This window comes from Suricata suricatta, chromosome 3 (genome assembly GCF_006229205.1).
Source record: "Suricata suricatta isolate VVHF042 chromosome 3, meerkat_22Aug2017_6uvM2_HiC, whole genome shotgun sequence".
Lineage (NCBI taxonomy): Eukaryota > Metazoa > Chordata > Mammalia > Carnivora > Herpestidae > Suricata > Suricata suricatta.
The window spans coordinates 115,077,079-115,102,518 of record NC_043702.1 but is presented as its reverse complement, the minus strand read 5'-3'; the positions used below and the strand labels follow the sequence as shown (position 1 = coordinate 115,102,518).

The following is a 25,440-nucleotide window of genomic DNA, read 5'->3' as shown; positions in this document are numbered from 1 at the left end:
GCTCTGGCTCGAGTGGTACCTGGGAGTCCTTGTAAATGCAACCGGTCTTTCACGAAGTACGTGTGGCCACTGAGTAACGAACGACATGACTCTAACTGTACGGAAGGCAGAGAGAGGCCGAGAGCCAGCCAGGGAGCAGCAGATTGTGGCTGTAAACATACCAGTGATTTCGGGTTCTTCCTAGAAGCCTGGGTACGAGAAGTGCGTGGGGCTCCGACCCTGCAGCCTGCCCCCAGGACCGAGTGCGCGACGTCCACGCAGCAGGGACGTGCAAACCTCCAGTAATCATTTGACGAGGAGGAAGACTTTTGTAGTTGGCACACATATATGCGTATAAACTTATACCCCCAGCACCCAAGATTAAATCAGCAAGAAGTCAAGGGCAGACAACAACTGGCCAGACACAGCACCAAATACCAACGCAGAGACCCCGCAGGAAACCACTCGTGGGCTCTTCCTACGGGAAATGCGCTCCTGCCGCCCTACCGCCAGATCTTAAAAGGTCCTGCTGACAACCAACGACTTGGGACAGCACTGCTGCTTCCGTATCTCTGCCGCTGACCCCTGCGCACGAACGTCACGTGTCGCTTCCCTAGAACCCGCCCCGGTCTTCTCAGGTCACTCCGAGAAGCTCCTGACAGCACCTGCTAAGTGTTCTGCGCTCACGAGCAGGGTAAGCCCAGGCGAAGGTTGTTCTTGGGGACCCCCATCACCCACGCCAGTGTTTCTCCCGCAAAGCCCGGCTGTCAGATCTCTCGTACTGGGGGCTGCTCTGTTCGACCTAAGCCTGTGGAGGAGACACGGTGCTGGGGTGCGCTTCCCTGAGAGCCAGCTGGGGGGCAAGCCTTCAGGGGTGCCCTGCTCTTGTCTGCCTGCTAAACCTCCCTGCAGTGGGGTCCAGGCTACAGGTTGGGGGGGTGTACTTTGATCCTAAAATCCTCCTTTAAAAAATAAACACCTACAGGCAACAAAAATTCACAGGTGGTTGTCAAAGCTATAAACTAATGGCTTAACGTGGGGTCCTTTGAGTCATAGCAGGGATGTCGCAGGGAGAGGAAGGGCGCAGGGAAAGGGAGGGCCGGGGGTAGAGGCGGCGGCTGGCCTCGTCTCCGGGAAGGGAGTGCACGGTGCCACCGGTCAAAGGAGGTAAACAAACTCACAGTCTGTTCCTCAACATCTGGACATTCGGGAGCAGTTCCCACGATGCTTCTATCCCCACAGCAGGACAATTTTGGAGCGTGGGACCTCGCGGTACACAAGGCCTGTCCGCAGCCCACCTGCCCGGACGCTTGAAAACCAGACCCATTAATTGTCTGCTGCGACCCTTCTGCCACATGGCATGCCCCCCATCCTCCTCCCCTCGAGGAACCCCCCCCCCGCACCCTCGCATCGACCTGGAAACAGCGTTCGCTGGGCAGACAGTGCTCACACCCGGCTGTGCGGGGTCCCTGTTAGCTGAAGTCTAGAGAGAGGAGGACACCGCATTTCTAGCTCCCAGGGAAATTTAAGTAGAAAGTAAAATTTTGAGACAGGTTCTCTTTACTTCCAGGAGATATTTTTATTTCTCTCCCTCTGCTCACATGTGCTTAACTGGTGGACTGGGTCTGAATAAGCACAGCTCTCCCGGGCGTGCAGCTGGCGGGGGCCAGGACAGCACGTGCACACACGGGCAAGGGGGGGCAGAGGGGGGAATGGCGCTGGCTGGGCCCGGGGGTGGTCCCGAGAGCTTCCTGCCCGCACCCGGGGCCACAAGTTTCCACTTCCCACCTGACGTGGGGAAGAATATTTGGTTAAGGCTGTTCAAGTCCTTGCATCTGAGGTTTTATTTTATTTGGTAACGACACCCTTCCTAGGGCTTCTCTGCAGAGTGTGCGCCGCCCTTGGATGGGGGCCAGCGCAAGAAGAACCGGGTGGCCCAGGAGAAAAGTGCTTCTCTGAACCTTTTTAGGGACCCTCGGAAGCCATGACATTCCTCGCATCCTCTCAATGGAAGGGCTCAGGACGTAACAGGAAGGCATTTCTACTATGCTCCTCTGCAGAAGACACCAAAGGTGGAAAAGAGACAAGTGTGGTTGGAATCCTGCTGCTGGAAAAGGCCAGGTCTGGAAGCCGATCAGCCTTTTGCTGCTGCTGCTGAGGAGGCTTCCGGAGTTAGCTCTGCCGCGGGGGCGGGGTCACAAATTTCCGGAACATCTTCCTGAAGCCCTCAGAGGACCAGTGAGAGAGCCGGCGGGGGGGGGGGGGGGGGGGGGGGGGGGGGGGGGGGGGGGGGGGGGGGAAGGGGGGCTCTGACTCCTCAAGCCTGCGAGTATCTACACTCGAGGCCTTCCTACCCTTTAAAGTACTGTGCTGGAGAACATACAAGAAACAACACACTTCTTTAAATTAAATGATCTCTCTCTTATATACGTATCCATCTTTTGTTGAATACAAGATGCTTTTTACTATGTACATTCAGTATTTAACCTCTACATTTGTGTACTTATTTAAACTCTGTATTGTAGTAAAATATGCCTGCTTTAGTGAGTAAGGATTTACTGGCGACGACTGGGCAGACGGCCACCACGGGCGCCGGTGCCGCTCCCCCTGCGGACACCAGTTTGCCGGACGTTCTCCCCGTGCCGTCATGGGGTCCGTCTACTCAAGCTACCTTTGGGAGGGGCAACTATGTGGAAAGCAACTCTAGGTGTATGAAATGGAATTGATATTCATCGAAGCTGCTCAGTTAAAGTCTGCCTTTGTGGTTGTTGCTGTTGGGGTGGGGGGGCAAGGGGGGCGTGGGGCTGCAGGTGCATTGTCCGCATTCCCGAACCCCCACGCTGCTCCTGCTGCCCGGCCCGGCATCCCGGGCAGGGGCGAGGGGTGAAGGGGCTGCGGGTGGGGGGGAGACACTGCTCTGGCGTCCACCGTGAGCGCTGAGGCCACTCACGAGTCCCAGCCCCCACGGTCTGTGCTCTCCAGGGACAGGCTCTTGGTCTTGTGGGGCGACGCGGGGCTGGGTGGGCTGCTCAGGTTGGAGCTGTTGGAGGCTGTGGAATGCCTCGGGGAGTCCGAGTCCTACAGGCCCGAGAAGACAGCGGTAAGGCGCTTGGTGCCCCCTGCTCTAGGAACCCGGTGGGACTGGTCTTCGTCAGTAACAAAGCCGTGGGATGGGCCCAGATCGTGGCAAACATCCGCAGTTCTCTCTGTGGCCTTCATAAATGTGGGTCACTTCCCCACAAAAGGCCGTAGGACACCCCAGCAAAACTGCAGGTCTCCGCCCCCACTTCTGTCCCCTGCCCGCAGCCCAGGGTCCCTGCTGCAGCAGAGGTCTCAAGTCTTTTAATTTTTTTAAAAAACAGGCTTCAAGCCCAGCGTGAGGCCTGGTGCGAGGCTTGAACTTCCCACCCTGAGATAAAGCACCGGAGGCCTAACCTGCAAGCCACTCGGCGCCCCAAGTGCATGGGTCTCTCTGACACAGGCAGGATTGCCCCAACCAGACACAGGTGCCCCCTCCCCCCAACACTCACCTCTCCGTCAAAGTCCCTGACCGGGGCGTCGCTCCCCTGGTCCATGCCCCCAGATGACAGGGAGCCCTCAGACGGGGACGGCACGGGCGGCCACTTGGCACTGTAACTCCCGCCAGAGAACTCTCTCTTCAGCGCACTGCCGTTCTGGGCCGACGATCCTACAAGACCACACTCGGGTGAGGCCTCAATGCAGACAGACACAGGTGTGGACGGCCGCCCCTGCCTTGGGGCCACGGCCAAGGCCATGGGCCTCTGCACCTGTTAACTGCTGGAGAATCTGCATTAAAAGCAAAGGAACACAGGAGAAGCACTCTCCTTGGGGGTGGGGGGCGCGCAGAAAGCCTGGGATATAAAAAGGAGGGGAGTTTCTTTAAAACCCCTAAAACCCACTCTCCTTGGGACTCAGCACCGCCAGAAGGGCTGGGCACCATTCAGAGGAGGGAAAAGGACAACCCTCCCTAAAATACTGGGGTACTGCCCATACCTAAAGTGCTCAGGGTTCCTTTTCAATCTTTAGTTTTTGCATAAAAACATGGTAATCTTGACCTTCAACATCAAGACCCCCGGTCAGCGAAGCCCGAGCTGGGCTAAAGTATTACCGTTGTGACACTCTGTATGTCAACCCGGGTAATTCAGAGTGGTTAAAGGCAAATCGCCACCGTTAGTAAAAAGATACATGGTCATCGCTTCTCCAACCGGCTGGAGTTTTCACTGTGCTCAGGGCCACACACAGGCCATTGCGTCTCTCAGGGCACAGGGGGGAAGCCCCACCCAAGCGGGTCAGAGTGCTGCACAGGGCCCCAGGGCCGGCGAGTCCCCTCCAAGAGGAGGTTACAGACAGGCTGCTGCCTCTGCCTGCCTGTGTGGGGGGATGACCGGAACTGCGAGGTGAGGGACACAGGCCTCTAGCCACATGAGGAGCCGCGGCCACCAGGGACCCCTGCATGGGGCCGTCCAGCTTGGCCGCAGCTGCCGGCGGTGGGGGCTGGGGAACAATCGCAAGGGGGACCCTCTGCCCACGCAGCTAATGTTCCAGAACACCAGGACACAGACACATTTCCGGACTGAAGCCGACTGAGCACGATCTGCCGGCCCTCCACTTTCCACTCTGCCAGCCACCACCCTAATTCTGAGAAAGTGACAGACAAGCGGACTGTTTACATCACCCCTTGTGACCCGGAAACTACCAAAGGTCCCTGTGAATTCAGTGGGACAGGTGATGGTCGCAGGCGGCCATGGGGCACCTCTGTGTAACCTACACGTTCCAAGGAGGTGGTGCTCAGCACCTCTGCACCTGACATGCTGCCCTGACTCCCCTCAGAGCCTCTGCCGAGCTCTGGGTTCCCTTGGAAGCCACACACCGCAGCTCAGGGCACAGAGAGGCCGACGGGGCAGCCAGTGCCACCTGGGGGCAGGTCCCAGCTGATGGGGCCCCTGCCTGCTTCTGGACGTTGGTTTGTGACAGGGACCCTGGTCTCCATTATAATGTGTTGCCAGGCCCTCTGGAACCGGGGTATGTGTTGCTCTCCCCCCTCACCCCCCAACAACTGACCCCCCCTCTTCCCTCCAAGCCCCAGGCGGTGCCTAGAGCCACCCGGGACTGTGCCTGCACCCCTGCCTGTGCCTGCTCCCTCTGGCAGGAAGATGGATGTTAAGAACATACACTAGATAAAAGTCCTTGCTTCTAGAGGCACCTGGGTGGCTCAGGCGGTTAAGCATCCGGCTTTGGCTCAGGTCATGATCTCAACGGTTCGTGGGTTTGAGCCCCGCGTCGGGCTCTGTGCTGACAGCTAGCTCAGAGCCTGGAGCCTGATTCACATTCTGTGTCTCCCTCTCTCTCTGACCCTCCCCTGCTCACGCTGTCTCTGTCTCTCAAAAATAATAAAAACATTAAAAAAAAAAGTCCTTGCTTCTAAGAAGAGAAAAATGTCCTAGCTTGCTCCGTGAGCCCCTGACCTGACCTTGCCTACCTCCTGCACTTTAGGTTTTGGTGTCACTCTCTGACACCACCAGGTGGCCACACTGGCCTTGTCTCGATCAAACACGACTCAGACACGCTTCCCGCCTAGGGCAGGCCCATGACCTTCCCGATGACTCTAAGTGCGAGTCCATCCCCAGCAACTCCTCTGGTTTCTCTCTACGGTGCAGTTCCAGACCCCGTGACCATCCCCCTAGCAGGTGTCCCTGTGCCTATGGGCACACCCAGCAGGCCTGAGGCAGTGCGGCCACCGGACATGCAGGGGTGCAAGCACCGTGGGCAAGGGAGGAGAAGGTGAGCCCTGGGGCGCCCCAGGGGAGCACTTACTTGCTGACAGGCCGCTGCTGGCGCTCATGGAGCGGCCGGGCTCAGGGCGGGATTTGGTGATAGACGGGATACTGACCGAGCCGCTGAACACGGCCCGGCTTTCCTGAGGCCGAGGGTTCTGAAAACAGAACAGAAAGAAAACTTCAGCAGGAGCGGAAGTGATTTTTTGCAGAGATGCATAATTTTCACTCTAACTATAACAAACAAATGATCTTGAACAGAGTGACACAGAACAGGGACCCGAGCCGATGACCCCTCCCACCTGTGGAAGCACTGACCCCGAAGGAAGCCGGCCTCCCCCTGCTCAAGGGTAAGTGCTCATCCTTGTACTTAATGAAACCATTATCAGCAAATAAAAATTCTTTTTGTTGTGAGTTACACGGTTAGAAGTCCAGCGTGGTGCAGAATTATATGAACATTTGCAGATACCTGGAACAGAGGTTTTCCTGCGCAGGGGACTCTGACCAGGAGAACAGTGTTCACACTGTGAGCCCCTGTGGAGGCTCCAGACTGACGGGTATGTTTTTCTTAAGGAAGTGCTTTCTGCGGGATACCGGAGTGCTGACAGAGGGCACTAGGACCACGGACAGCACCTCTGAAACCGTCCCAGCCGGGGTGAGGTGCTCTAACTCGGGAGCACTGGTTCACAGAGCTTTCCGTCAAATTATGGAATGATTTTGGCGTTCCAGGCAGAAAAGTGGGCTGATGGGTGCTCTGAAAGGTCACACACCGCCAGAGAGGAGGTGTGAGGGACGGGCTGTCTGAACTTGCCTGAGAATTGAAAGCCCTTGGCCACCTTGATGGACCCAGACGTTTGAGACACAAACGCTGGCACAAGTCTCAGTGACTGGGACAACGTGCTAAAGTTGGGTGAAGAACTTTGAGTCACGGGGCCACACAAAGTGGAAGTCGGCTGGTAGGCTGGCCCCAAATTCAACCACTGCCATTTTGGTTTGTGTATCAAATCTGCAAAGTCCATTTAATTCTTAGCGTGTTATCTGTTCAAAGCGAATGCTTTACCCTTTTTTTTTTCTCTAAGAAAACAAAACCAAACAAAAGCAGTGCCAGCATTTTAACATTCAGCACCCAGAAGCAGCCCCTCTAAGACACCAGGGACGTGCACATGAGGCAGCAAAGGAAGGATCGAGAGACAGGAGCAGCAGTTTCAACCTTTACATTGTCACTGTTCCTGCTATCAACCCGAAGGTACCTTGGTGCTGTCCTTTCCTACGGAATGAACCTAGCCTAGAATAAATGGCAAAAAATCAAGCCTGTGAAAATATGCCGGTTGTGTAGTCACACTGAAGGTTCAAGTCACAAGAGACTGAGACACAGAAGATACATTCTGTGAGGAAAAGAAAAAAAAATCCCACAAAAAAAGTGTATCGTTCAGTCAGCTCAAGTTCACCTTCATTCTACAAACACTGAGCTGCTGGTCTTTTTCGTGTGGAAATACTTTCACTAACAACAGTGTTTCTACTGGGGGAGGACAGATCTAAACAACATGTCCGTCATCTTTCGTATGGAAAATTCCTGACCAATCGTTTGTACGACATTCCTCTGGACTCCACTCCCTGCGGTGTGTTAACAAGCAACGTAAGGCTGGTTTTTTAACATCAGAGTTCATCTTATAATTCATCAAATAAGATATTTAAGTGATATTATAGCTTAATGCAGTGACATTTCAAACATTATAATTTAGAGTAACTAGACAATGCAAACAAAAATATAGAAAGAAACTTCTCATTCTAGAGTCTTCTCTAAAAAACTAACAATGGCTGCGATTCCTCTTCTAAGACAGAGGGTGACGTGGGGTGCGGCTTCCACGGCAGAACCCAAATATCTTATCTGCGGAATTAACTTGCGAGAGTGGTCCTGGGCAGTTAGCACAGCGTGGACTTGTGGATGGAGACCCAGGACAGCTTCCGGCCACGGCAAGGGCCACCGGCTAGAGATGTCAGTGGCATCCAAGGGGCCTCCCTCCTTCCAGATGCCACACACGTTCTGTATTTTCTCTCCTTGATTCAGTTGTCATATTGTGGACCCTGGGTGGAACTGAAGGCCTGTCAGCATCTCAGAGCTTATGAGAGACCTGCTCTTTGCTATTTTCCTGTTACTGGTGCATGTTGTTGTAATTCTTACTTGGGACAACTGGAAGCTCTTCAAAAAGGGGTTTATGGTCGACAGAAGGCCTGAGGCTAGGTCCTGCCACAGACCATAAGTAACCTCACTAAACCAAAATAATGTCTCTGAATGGAACCAGATTTACGGTAATGAGCTATAAAAACATTCAGAAACGGTGGGATTCCTTATTTGTTTTAACAGAATAAAGACTCACAAAGGGGCTATTTCTAGCGATGGCATCTGTAAGGGGACATCAGGATGGGAACATCTTTTAGATGTTAAAAAAAAATACCCTCCAATACTGCTTAAAGAATAAAAGTGAAATCTTCTCCGAGCTGCATGTTTTTCCTTAGAAGAAGAAACAAACTAGAACTTGAAGTGGAGGGGGAGGAGGGGGAGGAGGGGAAGAGGTCTGGCAGGAGAGAAGCAGGAAGGAACATTCGCAAAAGGCAGCCCCCTCCGCGGGTTACTTATCAAGCTGGGTTCGGGAGGTCTGCACACAGTTAGTGGTAGTTAACACCTGACCCGGCTGTCCGTACCCTCAGAGTCATAAAGCTGGGTGTACCGGGGGCAGAGCGTAGAGACGGGGAATACTCAGGGTTTATGGAATCAGGAGAGAGAAATTTTTCAGCAGAATTAACAGTCATGTGATAGATGTGCTCAAAGTTGACCGGAGAGGAGATGAGGCCGGAGTGGAGAGAGGGTGGATAAGGGAGGCCTGGCTATCAAGACAACAGGGAGAAGAAGAAAACAAAGGAACATGGTGATGAGCATGGATTCACTGCTTACACGTGGCATCTCAGACAGCATGCGCGCGGAGGCACGGCACGGCTCCCATCAGAGCTGAGTCCTTCAGGAAGCACTTCCAGGCCTTAGTTCCGTGTCGCAACCTCCCGCTAGGTCCTGAGAGCTGCCGTGCAGCAGCTCGTGCACCCGACACGACTACCCCCTCTACTGCGGGCAGCACGTGGGCGGAAACTGGGCTCTGAGAGGCTTAGTTCAGTATTTTCTTAGATGACAGAATCAAAATATGGCAAAAACACGCCATCAGTAAGGACAGAAAGAGCAAGAAATGGTTAAAGGTCAGCAGACCCACCAGCGGCCTCTCATTAGAATCGCAAGGGGCCTGTTTTCCTTAGAACCCTAAAACCATCTCCCGGTATTTACAGACTTCCACGTGCGTCGTTTCATTATCAGTGTCAGCTCCCAGCACCCCAGACCTGCCTCCATTTAGATGCCCCAAATGACAGGCTTGTTTTTAATAAGGGAAGAATCCCGTCAATGTCGGGGTGTATTAATAAAAACGTAAAATACTGTAATAATACTAAAGATAGAGAAAAGGCTTTTCAAACCGAGGGCGCTAGTCTGTCAGGCAGAACGGCTTCTGAGTCGTGTGGGAGCTGCCTCTCAGCACCCGGCCACCTTCTCCAAGGCCGCGTAGTCCAGGGGCCGGTGGGGGACCCCAGTGGGGAGCGGGCTGGCTGGATGTGTGCCCTCCTGCACTGGGATGCACTCGCTTTGCTACACGGAATCTGGCAAATTACGGAGGCTTGAAAGAGAGCTCCTCTGAAAGGTACAGTTTTAAACGGAGAGGTGTGAGTGAACCAGTACTTTCGAAAGTGATTTCCAAAAAGGAAAAAACCTACTGATGTAAGAACTACCCATTAGAGCTTTCGGGGGTTGCTGAGCCAGAAACCTGATCTTTATTAGCAATTTTAGGGATGGATTAAAAGGCTAGGAGAAAGGTCATGTGCTAAGAATAAATATTCTGGAGGCAAAGTGTTCTTGTGTTCCATGGGAGAAGCACCTTGCCCTTTACCAGCGGCACCAGGGTTGGGGGAGGTACAGGACGCCGCGGCCCCAGAGCCCAGTGCGGTCCGCACTTGTAAGTCGTATGTGTTGCTACCTCTCGGCCAGATGTGCGGGAAGGGCTCCCCTGACTCAGGAGAGCAAGGAAAAAAAAGACGCCCTCCTCCTGACAATCTCTTCCACATTCAGGAGGCAAACAACCCTGTATCGGTGTCACTTTTGGTACAAAGGAACCAGATCTACGCTCCCAGCGATCTCCAACAGACTCTCTGTGCCTGTATTTCCCAGGAAAGCAGTACTGATGGGAGCGATGTAAACAGGAAAACGTCCGGGCTGCATGCTGCCCTGTGCATGGATGGCATGTCATGGTTGATGGATTGAATTCACCTGAAGTTTTGGAAACAGTTCACTAAATACAGATAATCCCCTTTCAGTGGAAAGGACATATTAAAACTGGAGAACATATTAAAATACCACAAGCTCTTCAATAAACATATACATATATATACATAGGTACATGCATGCATGTTATTATTTGCAAACCTGCGCACTATGGTGTTTACCAAGGTCTACCCAAGACAAATACGGGTCTGGGCAGAGAGTGGATCAAAACTACTGCTGGACTGATGAAACGGGTGCCCACGGCAGCCCCAGCCTGTCTGCCCCTGGCTAGCAAAAGAAAGTCTGGTGAAAATAAAATACGGCCAAGACACAGGCTTCACAAATTTACACCAACTTCTCGTCCTGGAAACACAAAAGTGCTTAGTGCAAGAAAGGAAGGGAAGACACTCGACAAACTGGACCGCGCTGTAGGACAAAGAGGCTCTGGTGTCCATGACACAAAGCCAGCCAGGCAGGCACGGGTTAACACAAGCAGGGATGATGAACACTAAAAATGCAGAGGTCTCTGGTGGGAACGGTGGCCAGCACAGAAGGCCTCGTGCCGCAGAGTCGGGTGTGGGAAGAAATCTGGAAATGCTCTCAGGACTGGTTTTGCTCAGTCATTACCACCAGCCCCTATTTTGAACAAAAAAAATGAAGAGAGATTTCTTTCACTGGAAGTGCTGGGAGGGACAGAAGAGTTCTTACAATGTCTGAAATTTGCTACTTCATTTCCACGTGCTTATTCAGGGGGTGTGATGGCTGACTCTTCCTGCGTTGAGGGTCTGAAAAACTTCTAGAACATCAGCAAACTGACTGTTCACCTGATGGCAGAAGGCTACGAGGCAGAGGACTACTGTGTGAGCTCCTGAAGCCGCGTCACCTTAAGGAAAATGTCATAAGATGTGGGACATAAGATAATTTACAGAAAAGTTTTCTGTAACTCTTGTGTTGTATGTATATTCTTTTTTGTGCACTGAAATGAAGCACCAATAAAACAAATTTTAACTTAAAAAGTATAATACCTACTGAGGCCCTGTTAACAAGTGAATAATTCCCTGTTTGTTCATGTGTAGCTTTGCAACATATGCATGTGTTTGAAATTTGTATCTAACCTCTCCAAAGAATCTTTAAAAAACATTTTTTTAAAAATGTTTATTTTTGAGAGAGAGACCTGTGTTTTATTTATTTTTGATACAGAGAGAGACAGAGCATGAGAGGGGTAGGGGCAGAGAGAGAAGGAGACACAGAATCTGAAGCAGGCTTCAGGCTCTGAGCTAGCGCTCAGCACAGAGCCCGATGCAGGGCTTGAACCCACGAACGTGAGATCTGACCTAGGCCGAAGCCGGAGGCTTAACCGACTGAGCCACCCAGGCGCCCCCAAAGTCAGAAACTTAACCAACTGAGCCACCCAGGTGCCGCCTAAAGAATCTTAAGTACCTATCAGGTGTTGAAAACTATTAACCCACTGAGTTTTGAAAAATTTCACTGAAATAGTACATTAACACTTGACTTACTGAATATAAGCTATAAAATATATTCGCATCTCAAATATTTATCAGATAAAGTATAAAAACTCTCTCTCTGAAATGGCAGAGCCATGGGACCACACAAGCCTCTCAGGTTTACTTCTGAGAATAAAGGACGGCCACACCGGGGACTTAAACAGATGTTCAGAATGGGTGAAGAGTGGAGAGAAGTTTGAACGCTCACTGCCAGGTGAAAGGTGAAAAACCAGTGTAAGTTTTAACTCACAGAGAAGTGTAAAAACTGAATATCTAACATGCCGAGTCTTGGATGTTTTACCTAGTTTTAATGATCACATGGAACCTTTCGGCTTACTTATACTTTTCCAGCACAGCTGGTAAACATCCTCATTCCCAGAGGGCGAAGGGCTGTTGCTCTGGCTGAGAACCCCCAGGAGAAGGGACGGCCACCCCCAGTCATCATCATGAGCAGTCAGAGTGCAGCCTCAGTTCATGAAGAGACTCGGATGGTTATTTGGGAGGTGTAAGCGGAGAACTGGTTTTTTTGGTTCTGTTTTGGTTGCAAAATGACCTTTAAAACTTCCCTTCCCTATTTTAAAAGCTAGATCGCACACTGAACTAGATTACCCAGCATGCTTTCCTGTCGGGGACAGATGTTCGTTCCTCCTGTCACAGCAAGAGGTTGGGCTCCCTCCGAAAGAGCCAGGGGTCCAGACTCACAATCGGAATGCTACCACCAGTCATCAAAACGGCAATATTAAAGGTTCAACAGTTTGCTCAGGTGTTGTGATACTAAAATGTGATATGCACAGAGCCTGGAAAATTTCTAGTTCTGCTCATATTCTTAATTTCAACATCACAGGCCCAAGAATCCGATCTCCACGTGACAAACACGTTTCCCCATGTTGTACTTCTGTGTGGAAGACGGGCTGGGCAGCATATGGGTAATCGGGGACAGGACAGAGATGAGACCGCCCTAGCACATAACAGGTGTGACCGCTGATGACCAGTGCATGGGGCTCTCTGCGGGTGGGAAAAGGCCAGGGACCTGCACGGAGCTGCTAAAGCTCAGGGGAACATCGGTGACGCGGTGAATGCTCTGAACCCGGCAGAGATCCTCTCCCAGCCTGGCCGTGTGCACCCCCCACAGCTGGGTATGGGGCAAGTTTATGGCATGCAGCTAAGAACCAGATCTGTCTGGTTTCTCACAGACGCACAAGTGCTGTGTTTTTCACACGCATGTCACACGCATATAGTGCTACAGGAACTCGAGCCGCTAGTCATCATGCTCACGCATCCCTTTAGGCCCCCGTGCGCGTGTGGGTCCCCCCACCCTCGCCCCCCCTTCTCTTACCATGGGCAGGTCTTTTAGGATCTGAATCCCATCTCCTGGGCCCATGTGTGCTATGTGGTTAAAATTAGTTGGGTTAGAAATTAATTTATTTCTCATTTCTGGATCTCGTAGCATCTCTCTGTAAGAGAAAACACCGTTTAGACACTTGTGCTGTGCTCCATCTGGTTAACTTTAGAAAACAATTAAGCATCCTTGATTTGGTCACATAAATAAAACGGCGAAATCAAGTTTAGTAAGGATAGAATTAATAATAAAATACACTTCAATTAAAACTCAAACTTTTGTTTTAGACACAAGATCTTGTGCTTTTTGGTGGGAGCAGAAAGGGTTCTTAGCACTCACGTTCAAAGCTCTATGACACAGACAGTCCTGACTGTTTTGTGTGGTCCTTTAAAATAACTGATAACACTTTAGAGACGTTTTTACACGTAACTGGAAATACTACCGCCTGCCGGCTGTTTGCTCTTGAAGAGGACAGTTACACGTGTACTGTGCGCAGCTGGGACTGGTTCTAGAAACTGTCAGCATCGCAGGTACACAGAGAAAGGAATGAAAATGCGGTACTTTAATCCAGTGCACGCTCGCACTGTGGAAAGGATTCATGAAGTACATTCGTTACTGTGGGTCCTGACACCAGAGAGAGGGGACAGAGTTTTGGAGACCACATTTTCCTTCCGCATCAGCTCACAGCCTTGTTTGCCCCACCCCCCGGCCCTGCAGAGGCCCCCGACGCCCCCTACCTCCTCTGCTGCACTCTCTCCTCTTCTGGGACCCTGAAGGAGTAGCGTCGCTTATTGTTAATATTTCTAACCATCTGCTTCCGACTGTTATCCGAGGTTTCCGGAACCACCAGTTCATCTCCTTCTGTTAAAAGAACACGAACAGCGGTTGATTTCTTTAAAGTAGTAAAATGCTTTTTGTCTGTGAGTCTCCAACTTAGCATGACTAAGCTGTCCAACGTACGCAATTTGCATTTTTGAAAGCTGTGTGTGTTGATGCAGTAAATAATAATTCACACTGGGACATACCTAAACAGGTGTACTCCAAAAGGAAACCTTGCTTACGAAGTGCACTTCCACTTTCATTGGATTACAAACCCCCAGTGGCACCATTTTAGTAGAAGAAAAGGAAAATGTGGTCGCCTGGGAGTCTTGTCGCCTTGTGCTCCCTGCCCCTCAATCTCTCTATGCTGTCTTCTCTCATTTTCCAGGTACTGGTTCCAATAGCTTAGGAGGTTAAAAACCGCCTCCCGTTAAGCTACAAGGTCCTCAGCATAAATGGTAAACTATTCTCACAAATGATCATTAAAATTGTTTTTACATACTAAAACATTTCCTTTGCAAGAGCCAGTCTGCCGGATGTGGGTGAGGACAAAACCCCGGGTTCCCCCCAGCTTCCCTTACTGAAGGCCGGACTCTGCTGCTACTTCTAGCCCTCCGGTGCTGGTGGGGCAAGGAGACGTCATCGTATGTGCCCAGCACCCACTTTCACTCCTACAAGTAAAGCCCCGCCAGCCACAGGCCCCCCAGACATGCTGAGATCAGCGGCCACACACGAAGAATCAAAGGGGCAGCTGTGCTCACACAACACGAGGGATGCTGTTCTCTAAATGAGGGCAGAAGTAAGGCCCATCTGGGGAGTTTTGAACACCCACAAAGCTGAAGCGAGAAGGCGAGCCGAGGCAGGGCATTAACGGAAGAGCAGTATTCTTGTATCCTAATAATGCAGCCTCATCGGCTTGCTTTCCTAACTATTTGTGAAGCATGATTTTGGAACGTGAGAATCCCGCGGCTGGAGCAGGTCTGGCCCTGGTGGCGGTGGGGTACGTGGGACGGCTGGAAGGAAGGCTGCGGCAACACTGAGCCCCTGAGAGATGAAGGACGGAGCTGGACAGAGAAAAGGAAAGGGCCCTGGGAGGCCGGGCCTGTCCCTTCCCTTCCTGAGGACAAGACACCAGTGCTGAAATTCTGCCAGGCCTTCCCTCTGCAAGCTCCGCCTCAGCGGCCAGCCTAGAGCAGGAGGAGGAGGAGCAGAAAGATGCGGAGACACACATGGAAAGAGGCATTATCCTACAGACGCGAACTGGGAAAGGACACATTCTAGACCATCACGGCCACACTGAGAACAGGTGCAGCCGACCTTATATGAAACTTCCTCTAAAAAACAGATGCGAGAGAAGGACAGGACCCAGGTGGGGAGAGGCTTAGAGCTCAAGTTCAGTAGCTTCATGGTGGATCCGTCACTGAGTGGGAATCACTTCTAAAACCCAAATGTCCTTTCTCATGTCGCGGTGGAATAGCCATTCCTACCACCACCAGTCTGTCAACCAAGGGACCTCCAGTGCTGAGGGACCATCACGTGACCGTGGACACTGCCCACGCCCTCCTGACTTGGTGGCCCATGCTGTCATGGCCACTCGAAGAGTTCTAGGCCCCAGCTGCCCTTGGTGGAAGATGTGCTCTTGAAGTCCCTGGTCAGAATTCTGGATGAATTCTCACCCTTTTAGTGCCACAGACTTTGGTTAGGTTTTCCAGCATTAATAGTCCAGAAAATACTATTTTCAGCCATACTTTCTCCACTTAATTCAGGACTCCCCAGAAAAATAAGGTAGGCCAGAAACAAGTATTTTGTGTACACAGCCATGCCAGGTTACACGGAATGACTTTTTATCCAGACATTTAACTTACTATATTGAGAGAGCATGGCAGAAGCCAAGGTCACAGACTTTGGAGTAAGGGAATCCTGAGTTTAAATGGGGTCCTTGCCACTTATTGTCTCCAGGCCGTCAGCTCAGAGAGGACATTTCCTTGGAAGCTAACCGATTAGTGATGCATTTCCTTACCTGCCATCTTATTTTTGAAATATATTAACCTGATGGTCTCCAGCCCTAAAAGGTTTAGCGATCCTTCACTGTTTAAGGGTCGAACCTAAAATAAGGATAAGAAAATAAATCAAATTAGCATTTCAGTAACACCATCAAATGGAATTACAAAACTTTAAGCCTATTTGTAAAGTACAGACTACTAAGACCCTCCCCATACCCTTCCTCTTCAGAAGATGGCACGCTCAGAAAATCAACATGAATTCTGATGGAAGGGGGTATACAATGATCTACGTTTGACAAAAAGTTATAATGACAATGTTTTAAAGAAAGAATATTCAGGGGGAAAAAGAAGTACATTTAAATCTTAAATTTGGCTTTTTAAAGCCATTAGTGACTAAATAATTATACTAAGAAGATATCAACACAGCTACTTTATGAAGCTGGGTAGAACTAAATGTTCACACATGACGTAGATGAAACTGCATCACTGGGGAGACGGGGGTGTCACTAACAGTGACAGAGCAACTGCTCATGTCTGTGGCACAGAGAGACAGAGTCCCCAGCTCAGAACGCGCGCGTACACACACACACCAGCTCCACAGGTTCATGACATCAAGGAGATAGGCGCACCTTTCAAACATTTGGAATAAAATATAGATCATATCTTTATGACCATGAGGTAGGAAAAAGTTCCTTAACAGAAAAAACATAAATGTAAAGAAAAAGAATGATATGTGATGACATTAATGTTTATAACAAGTTTTTAGCAAAATAATATAATTTATCATTATTTTACAAAAATATATGCTTGGCAAAATACACCATAAAGTTATAGGTCCCAAGTAGAAAAGATTTACCGATCCCTTCCCCAGGATTTATGAGGTATAAAGAATTTCAATAAGTCAATAAGAAAAAGAAGCCAGTGAAACAGAAAAGAGGGTGAAAAGCATGAGTAGGTATTTCACAGAAGAAAGACAAATGAATCAACATACAAAGGATTCTCAACAACAGAGTTAATTGGGCATGTGCAAATGAAGTCTTCACTGAGACAGCATGTTGCAACCATTTATGATGGTTATAAAACTAAGGACGGCAAGGCCAGAGAAGAGGTGCGTGAGCAGCACTCCCGTGTACTGCTGGGGGTAGTATGAGCCCGTACGATTGCTCTGGAAAATAACTGACAGTAGCTCATAAAGTTGAACTCCTGCATTCCCTGTGTTCCATCAAGTCCGCGCCTAGACCCGTGACTTAGAGAAACTCATTACGCACACACCCCCCCAAAGTCACAGGTATCTGTGTTCATGGCACCAAACCCTGGAAAATAATTCTCGTGTCTGCCAATGAGACAATGGAGAAATGAACTGTGATCTGGTCACTCGGCAGATTATCTTACAGCTGTGAAAAGCAGCGCACTGTTTATAGCACACGTAACCACACGGACGGACCCTGGAATGTGTGTGAAGGAAGCAAGGCAGAGCACACACAACGTGAACATTTTCACAAAGCTAAAAGTTCTGAATACAGAACAAAACAACTATTTAGGAATATTTAAATAGGCCAAAAAAATCTGTATTTTAAGAAAAGCAAAGGAATGATACACACAACATTCAGGGTAGTGATTTCCTCTGGAGGGGGTTTGGGGGATGTGACAAGGGTCGCATACAAAGGTAGAGGCTGCGATGTTGGTAATATTCTGGCTCCAAAGTTAGGAGGTGGGGTCATGAGAGAGCAGGTCATTATTATGCTTCATAAAGGTCCTACTCTTTCATATATATTATAGGATTTACAAGATAAAATGGAAAATTAAATATAATCAGCCCAAAAATGCAAACAGAGGGCCATATTTTGGGTGCTTTACATGAGATGAGAGTATTTCTAAGAGTTTTCACTGCTGATGTCCTTTAACATTGACTTGTCCTTGAAACCTGACTTGGCTACTTTCTTGCACCTATTCCTCTAAACCCTGCCCCTCGTGGATGACGCAAGCCATGCACGTCTACATGAAATTACTCTTCATCTATACAAAAGTCATATACTTCTAAATATTCTCGTCATCACAGGGAAAAGCGTGTTTCATGAGGAACACGTAACACCTGTATTTTTTCATCACGAGATTCTTGAGCACAGTTCGGACTCTGTTTAGTCACTTTTCCAGCTTGTGGTGACCATAGCCCACTGACTCACAGGATTACCACCTGCACACCACACGATGAACGATAGCCACAAGAAGGAATGACAGTGTCCTGCCCCCCCCCCCCCCCCCCCCCGAGCTCCTGAAGTAGAGGAGGACCCACATGTGAGCTGGAGGGGACGTTCCCGTCACGCGTTATCACGATACTCACGGTGACACAGTGAGACACACAAAAGTAAATGTGACAAAAATTCTGTGGTGGTGAGCTATTTATACAACTAACCAGCTCGGCTTTTGTCTCTATTTTCTCTTAGCTACACCCCAAATTACCAACTGCCAGAAAATGCTCAATTAGTGAAAAAGCTAACTGGTCCCATCAGTGTTTCACTACACTCATTATCAGTTTGCTAGCCTGTATTTTAGTGTTCGATTACCTTTTTGAGTGGGAGAGTCTGAATCCATTCCATGGAGTTCACGTCGAAGATATCGACGGCGTTTTCACTGTACACCGAGAGGTACGGTGCACTGTAGCCTGCAAGAAGGGAAGGAGGGAACGGTGGCGAATTACTTCTCTCTCTCTTTTTTTTTTTTGAGAGAGAGAGAGAGAGAGCATGAATGCATGTGCATGCGAGCTTGAGAAGCAGAGAGAGGAAGAGAATCTTAAGCAGGCTCTATGCTCAGTGCAGATTCTGATGAGGGGCTCGATTTCATGACTCTGAGATCATGATCTGAGCTGAAACCAAGAGTCAGACGCTTCACAAAGTGAGCCACCAGGTGCCTCTATTTTTTTTTTTTTTTTTTAAGTAGGCTTCACGCCCAGCGCGGAGCCCAACACGGGGCTTGAACTCGTCATCTTGAGAGTAAGACCTGAGCGGAGCAGAAGAGCAGGACACTTAACTGACGGAACCACCCAGGCGCCTGCACTTCTCACTCTTTAACCCAAAACATTCTGAAAGGTCTGTGCTAAACAACTGCAGAACGGAGCCCCACCCAAGTCCTGGTGTGGTCGGCAGCAGCCGCGCCCCATCGTTTCGGAACAGAACAGAAATCATAAATGAACAGCAGACACACTACAGGTGGGATGAGACGGCAGCTACGGCGCAAGGACGGCACTTACACCGAGGCCGTAACGCTCCCTTGTCCGACGCTAGCTCTAGAAAGGGATGTCCTCACGTCCTGTTTTAAAGTACCTGATTCCCAAACCCATTAAACTACTGCCGATGACACAAAATTAAGGCCTGCAGTCGCCTTATGAATGTAGCATGAAGCACCTCGCAGGGTTACGTGAACCCTCAAAGCTGCTTGGAGCATCGATGGGCAGTGACGCAGCAGAGGGGTTAGAGGATTTACCTAAGCTGGGGTCTCGAAGTAAATGACTGGCCACCCTACTCAAAGGACCCGGCTCTTCTAATTCTCACTCCACACAGACGGAAGACTTTCTGCCGTTACCTGACTAGGTCGTAAGACAGTCTTTGTTCTGCGTACGACACGATAGGTAAAAGTACATATTGTAGAAGAAACAAAACTGAGAATAGCTAGGACTGGAAGTAGTTTTTTCAAATCTGGATTTTCTCACTCTTCTGTAACAAGCACACAAGGCCTCCTAACTCTTCTTCCAGTGAACCTCTGTGCTGACGGCCTCGCACCCACCTCTCCTCCCCACGGAGGCCGGCGGGAGAGGTTTCACACCTCCTGCCCCCAGTCCTCCCTCTGCCTTGGGTTCAGACATCCATCCTGTCCGGCCTTTGTGGGGATCTCACTCTATTTCCTGGATTCACCACACACTCGGCCTTTCCCTGGTTCCCGGGTTCAGTGTTCAAACACGCTCAGGTGTTGTCCACTGAGGATTTGGGGTGCGGTACCCTGAGTGTCCCCTACAGGGTGACACAGCCCGCTGCAGCATCTCGGTCCAGCCCACCCCACCCCGTGCTCCGTGAGGGAACAACTGCGCTTGCCCTCTGGCTGTATCTTGGCCAGCAACATGGCACGTAACGGACATTTGCTGCTTCGCTGAGGTCCTCATTCTTGAAGGAGTGCAACAGGCGGTCTTCACTGTATCTGTGTATTCAGATAAAACTGTCACACGGAGGAACACCTCTTACAGATGCTGAGTTACAATTTACATCAGTGCTTATGTTATTCACTTAGTGACCAGAGTTAAGTCTTAGGAGCTGTCTGTGCTCCCAAGACTGCATTCTTGGGGACTGTGAAGATAGCTGCTTAGAGGTACTTCAAGATGGGTGAAAAATCCAGCTAAGTAAAATGTTCCACCGAAAGATCAGCATCAACTATGGACCATGTGGACCCTGCTGGCCTAGGTCTAACTAACTATGGAGAGTTATTTTGCGCAAATGACATCAATTGGTACTTAGGCAAAACCTCACAGATGACCTAGGAAAACACGTTGGTATTAAGAGAGAATATATTAGGAAATGAGGCTGAAGGAAAACGAGGGAGACACAGAGGGAAAACGGCCAAAAGAAAGTGACTCTTACAACAGGAGGAGGGGCTGGCCGGCCACACGAGCTCCTGCTGCCTGGACCTCCGGCCCTGGCAGTCCGTGTACACCCCGACGCTGTTAAAACACAGCAGGTACTCTTTGCTGGAGATCTCAACCGCGCACATGGCGTCCATCGGCTGGTGCGCGATGAACGACAGCGTGTGGTCATTTGAGTGCAGCAGACTGTACGGCCCCCCTTCTCCACTCAGGGGGTACCTCAGGAAGCCCGACTGGAACCCCACGCACAGCTGCTCGCTGAAGATCGCCATCCACTGCACGTTATACGGGACTTGAATTTCCTTAAATTTTCGGTGACGGGTCTTGCTCTGAAATAGTTCGTAACAGAGGACCTGCCTTTTCATGGCCACACACAGGCACGTGAGAGCTCCGTGGCACACCTTGCCCGAAGTTATGGTCTGACAGCCTTTCGTTTCTGCCAGCTTGTAAAATTCAGTCTCTCGCCCGTCCAAAGCGGACATGGGAAAAAGGCGCACGTGACGATTCCGTCCCGAGATGACGACGACAAGCTGGTCGCTGGGAATGAGTTCAATCTGGTGGACCTTCTTGTTGTCCCCGACTCGGATGATTTCTGCGCGAAGAAACCACAACAAATCAAATCAGTTATTCCTCATACCCCAATGACACTCAACAGTAGGTCAGCTTATCACGAAGACACAGACACACTTGGCAGAGTAAGGGATCAGAATCATGTGGTGGAAGAGGGACATAATTACACCCGTTACAAGGTGACGGCACACCCACAGTGAGGGCAGGCAGAGGGTCCCTGTGTGAGGAAGCGTGCCCCATCTTCAGGAAAAACCTTTTTACTGGCACTAAATTCTTGGCAACTTTTCCGTGGTGCTCCTATTTTCAAAACCAAGGGAACGCTTAATTCGCTGACCATATTCTAGGGGTAACAAGCGCAGTTTAAATGCATTGTTTTCCCATGATCGCACTTGATATAACGATAGGACACTAATAAATTGGTTCCTTTTTATTTCCCTCAGTAATTAATTTGGCCCTGGAAAAAAATCTTATGTATAAATGTGGGAGAAAATCCCCAACAGTGAACACACTTGAATGATGGCTACTTCTTCTAATCCTAACAGAGCAATGAAAAGTCTGGCTGTATCCTTCACGTCCCGTCTTTAGACATGCAGGCAATCCGCAGAGCACAGGCGCCGAATAAATGACACAAGAAACATCACACACACTGGAAGTCTGAGGTCTGGAAAATTGCAACTACAGAATAAATAAGATCAAATCCTGCTCTTCTTAGAATCTAGAATCTAGAGTTTAGGATTTTTCCAACAACACAGGGTGGAAGTTACTCTGCAATAACTAAGTTTTCTCTTACCATCTTTCGTCACATGCACAACAAATAACCCTTCTTCGTTTCCCAATGCGATCCTTTCATGGTCTGCAGAAGACACGAATATGAAACACTGTTAACGGGCAAATCTGCGTTAAACTGATAGAACAAAACGGGTAATAAATTTGGTGCAAAAACAAATAAGTAACTTAAAAATAACAACAACAATTTGTATTAAGTTTCCTTTCAGATGATTGCAGTAATACAACCTCATGTCGTTTTTAACAGAACAAGCATTAGAAAGTACATCAATACTTAAAAAAGAAGTAAATGTTTATTCAATAGAGGGTGGAAAAAACCCCAAAGAACCTAGCTTGCAAGTGCCCTGGGTCCAGTTTGACTTCTTGTTTCGGGAGAGAGAAACTGCAACTGCGGAAGGCATTTGGGCCCTACTCATTAGCTTTTCATCATTTACTAGAAAGTAACAAAAGAGTTGGATGTGTACCAATAATATGACAGGAATTGAAACCTCCAGACCCAGAAACTGCTCTCTCTTGTGGGCATTTGCTATACAGGACATCCTGTCCCTGGGCCCCACCTTACCGAAACCTCCTAACTTTTGCAAGGTCATCAGAATCTGTATCCTACCCAGGAAACTTAAGCTTTAAGGAGTTAAGTAGTTTCTTCTAAGTCACACAGCAGAAAATCATTCACAGGTTCACCTTTAGCACTATTTTTTTTTTCTGAAGAAAATGCACTCGGAAAGCACTTAATTCTTGAGTACTCAGCAGACACTCACTGCGCAAGTGGGGCACAGTGCCTGCCATGCTGGGCACAGGGGGCTCCTGGATGCAAGCCAGTCCTGCTCCCAGCGGAGGCTGGTCAACAGCTATGCCAACACGGTCAACGGTGCCAGTCCATACCTATGATCGCAGCTGCCTGGGTTGTCTTAATGAGCGGTAGAGTGCTGTCATAAGCCTCCTTGGGGACATAGACGGAGCGGTCTCGGAATTTGCTTTTCTTCAAAATCTTGTGCAGCTCGCTGAGCACGCCCACCCACTTGTTCCTCTCGCTCTCGCTCTCCGCGAGCATCAGGATCGAACACCTGCTGTCAGACGCCGAGAGCTGGGAAGCTGTGACCTAGGACAGTTTAATCAGCCTGTGTTAGAAAACAGACCTGCTTCAAGCAGGTTTCATGTCGACGCTAGTTTGCTAAGCTCTGGCCAAGCACTCAACAAATGATCCCTTTCACTGAGTTCAGCATTAAGATTCATGAGAAAGCAAAGGCAGCATATGCCTCCATCCATCCATCCATCCATCGTTATGTATATGTGTATGTATCTATCTATCACTTACTTACAGCAGGTACCATTTTAAATGTTAATAACTTTTTATTTCCTAACTATGATGTGCCGAGTGCCACCACTAAGAAATGAATCACCCACACTCATAGACTAACAGCACCTGACGTTTCCTGGGTTAAGCGCGAGCACCGATCAAAGCCGTGCACAAGCACTGAGGTAGCTCCTGCTACCGCATCTGAATGACCCTATGAGGGAACATTTACCATCCCCGAGGACGCCCCACCAGACCAGGTCCCGCATCTGTGCTCACGCCATACCGGTTCTCAACTTCTTTTAAAAAGTCAGCAGTGTTCAGAAAGAAACCTAACGTTCTTTGCCATACATGCATACATGCATAATCTTAGGGAAGATCAGATCACTTGTGTTCATATTTAAATGAAGATTTAGCATTATACAAATAGCACTTATAATCAGGACAGACTTAAATGTCACATACACGTGATTTAGGCAGTAGTGACAATAAACTCCCACTGTGTGAATTAGCTACAGGCAATGGGCCTCTTTTGGCCCCTGGTGCCTGTCCGTAGACACCATACTCCTAGATAAACACTAAGAACACAGGCATAGGGGCGCCTGGGTGGCTCAGTTTGGTTGAGTGTCTGACTTCAGCTCAGGTCATGATCTCACAGTTTGTGGATTCAAGCCCCGCAATGGGCTCTGTGCTGACTGCTAGTTCAGAGTCTGGAGTTTGCTTCAGATTCTATATCTCCTTCCCTCTTTGCCCCTCCCCTGTTCTTGCTCTGTCTCTCAAAAATAAATAAATGTAAAAAAAAAAAAAAAAGAATCTGTTAGAACGCAGGCATAACATTAGGGCAGTAGTCTTTTTTTTTTTAATGTTTATTTATTTGGAGGGAGCACGAGTGGGGGAGGAGCGGAGAGAGAGGAAAAGAGAGAATCCCAAGCAGGCTCCACGCTGTCCTGATACAGGCTCAATCCCACGGATCGTCAGATCATGACCTGAGCCAAAACCAAGAGTCAGACGCTTAGTCAACTGAGCCACCCAGGTGCCCCTAAACCTCTATTGTCTTAATTTGCCAGTTCAAGATGGCCCTGTGGGAAGGCAGGCAGCCTCCAAAGATGGCTACCAACAAGTCTTCCTATGGAGCTGCATTCCACTTATCAAGCTGTGCAGTCTATCGCCCCTCCCCTCAACTCTAGGCTGGCCTCATGATGCACTTTGACCAACAAGAGTTATTATGCAGGTCTTAGGCCTGGTCCTCAAAGGTTCTGGCAGCTTCTTTGGTGCTCTTAGAGGCCAGCCATGTAGAGCTCAGCTAGATGAGAGACCACATGGAGAAAGTTCACAGAGATTGCCCAGAAAGCAGCCAGCGGCCAGGCCACAGATGTGGGGGCAAGGTCACTTTGGGTGTCCTAGCCCCAGATGAGCTCCTGTGAGTGACCCTAGCCGGCACCATTCGAACTGCAGAGCTGACCCACTGAACAGTACAAAATAAACCGTTACTGGTTCAAGCCACTAAGTTTTGGAATAGTTAATTACAAAGCAATAGAAATAAAACATTAATTTTTTAAATGATATTTAAAAAGAAACCTCTGTTTTTCAGAAACTTGAGAAACCTCATGCTTGTTCAATTTTCCATGTTGCATATTTATTTGAAAATTGAATTGTGGCTCAAAAATATCACCCACGATGAAACCTATTTCAGAAGCCAAATATTCATGCTTTCCTCGGATCTTCTGCTAATGAAATACTTATTTAGCACAAATTGTCTATACATTCAAATACTAGAGGATTTGTAACAGGATTGGGTCGTATTCCTAGTAAGTTTATGATCTATATGGAGGAAGGAGACATATACTAAGAACACATAATTCAGTGATCAAATTACAGCCCACACACTTACTCTAAATATACAGGGTATATCTTTCCGACTTGCATGAATGACATCAGAAGCCAAGACAGAACTCACAGAAAATTCTTCATCCCTGAAGGAAAAGAAAAACATTAAAAGTCACTGTATGTGTGGGGTGTTTGGTATGTATCCAAATAACACACATGAAGCAATCCCTGAAACTGACTTGTGCGAAATGTCCAAATCAAATTTTTATTTATTTAAAAATTTTTTTTAATGTTTTTTATTTATTTTTGAGAGAGAGAGACAGCACGAGCAGGGGAGGGTCAGAAAGAGGGAGACACAGAATCCGAAGACAGGCTCAGAGCTCGACACAGGGCTTGATCCCATGAACCCTGAGATCATGACCTGAGCCGAAGTCGGATGCTTATCTGACTGAGCCACCCAGGCGCCCCTAGGTCCAAATTAAAATTTTAAAACAATCTGGCTTCTCTGGCATCGTAACTGAGAGTGCCCGAAGTAACCTGTC

The 25,440-nt window shown here is 49.1% G+C and overlaps 1 protein-coding gene across 12 annotated transcripts in view; it reads right to left on the bottom strand.

Annotated features, from left to right (window-relative positions):
* Positions 1–2,379: 2,379 nt before the first annotated feature.
* Positions 2,380–25,440, bottom strand: part of CDC42BPA (CDC42 binding protein kinase alpha) — a 293,765-nt gene continuing 270,704 nt past the window's right edge. For 7 of the 12 annotated variants that reach the window (XM_029934874.1, XM_029934875.1, XM_029934876.1 and 4 more), the window contains 12 exons: positions 24,963–25,044; positions 22,660–22,876; positions 21,782–21,844; positions 20,420–21,013; positions 18,359–18,456; positions 15,812–15,896; positions 13,710–13,833; positions 12,970–13,087; positions 8,478–8,660; positions 5,815–5,932; positions 3,510–3,667; positions 2,380–3,057 (listed from right to left, as the gene is read on the bottom strand). In XM_029934874.1, coding sequence (XP_029790734.1) covers positions 2,926–3,057; positions 3,510–3,667; positions 5,815–5,932; positions 8,478–8,660; positions 12,970–13,087; positions 13,710–13,833; positions 15,812–15,896; positions 18,359–18,456; positions 20,420–21,013; positions 21,782–21,844; positions 22,660–22,876; positions 24,963–25,044 — 1,972 coding nt within the window. In that variant the 3' untranslated portion in view covers positions 2,380–2,925. The remainder of the gene's footprint in view (positions 3,058–3,509; positions 3,668–5,814; positions 5,933–8,477; positions 8,661–12,969; positions 13,088–13,709; positions 13,834–15,811; positions 15,897–18,358; positions 18,457–20,419; positions 21,014–21,781; positions 21,845–22,659; positions 22,877–24,962; positions 25,045–25,440) is intronic. The other 5 variants (XM_029934879.1, XM_029934880.1, XM_029934882.1 and 2 more) reach the window with 1 other exon arrangement.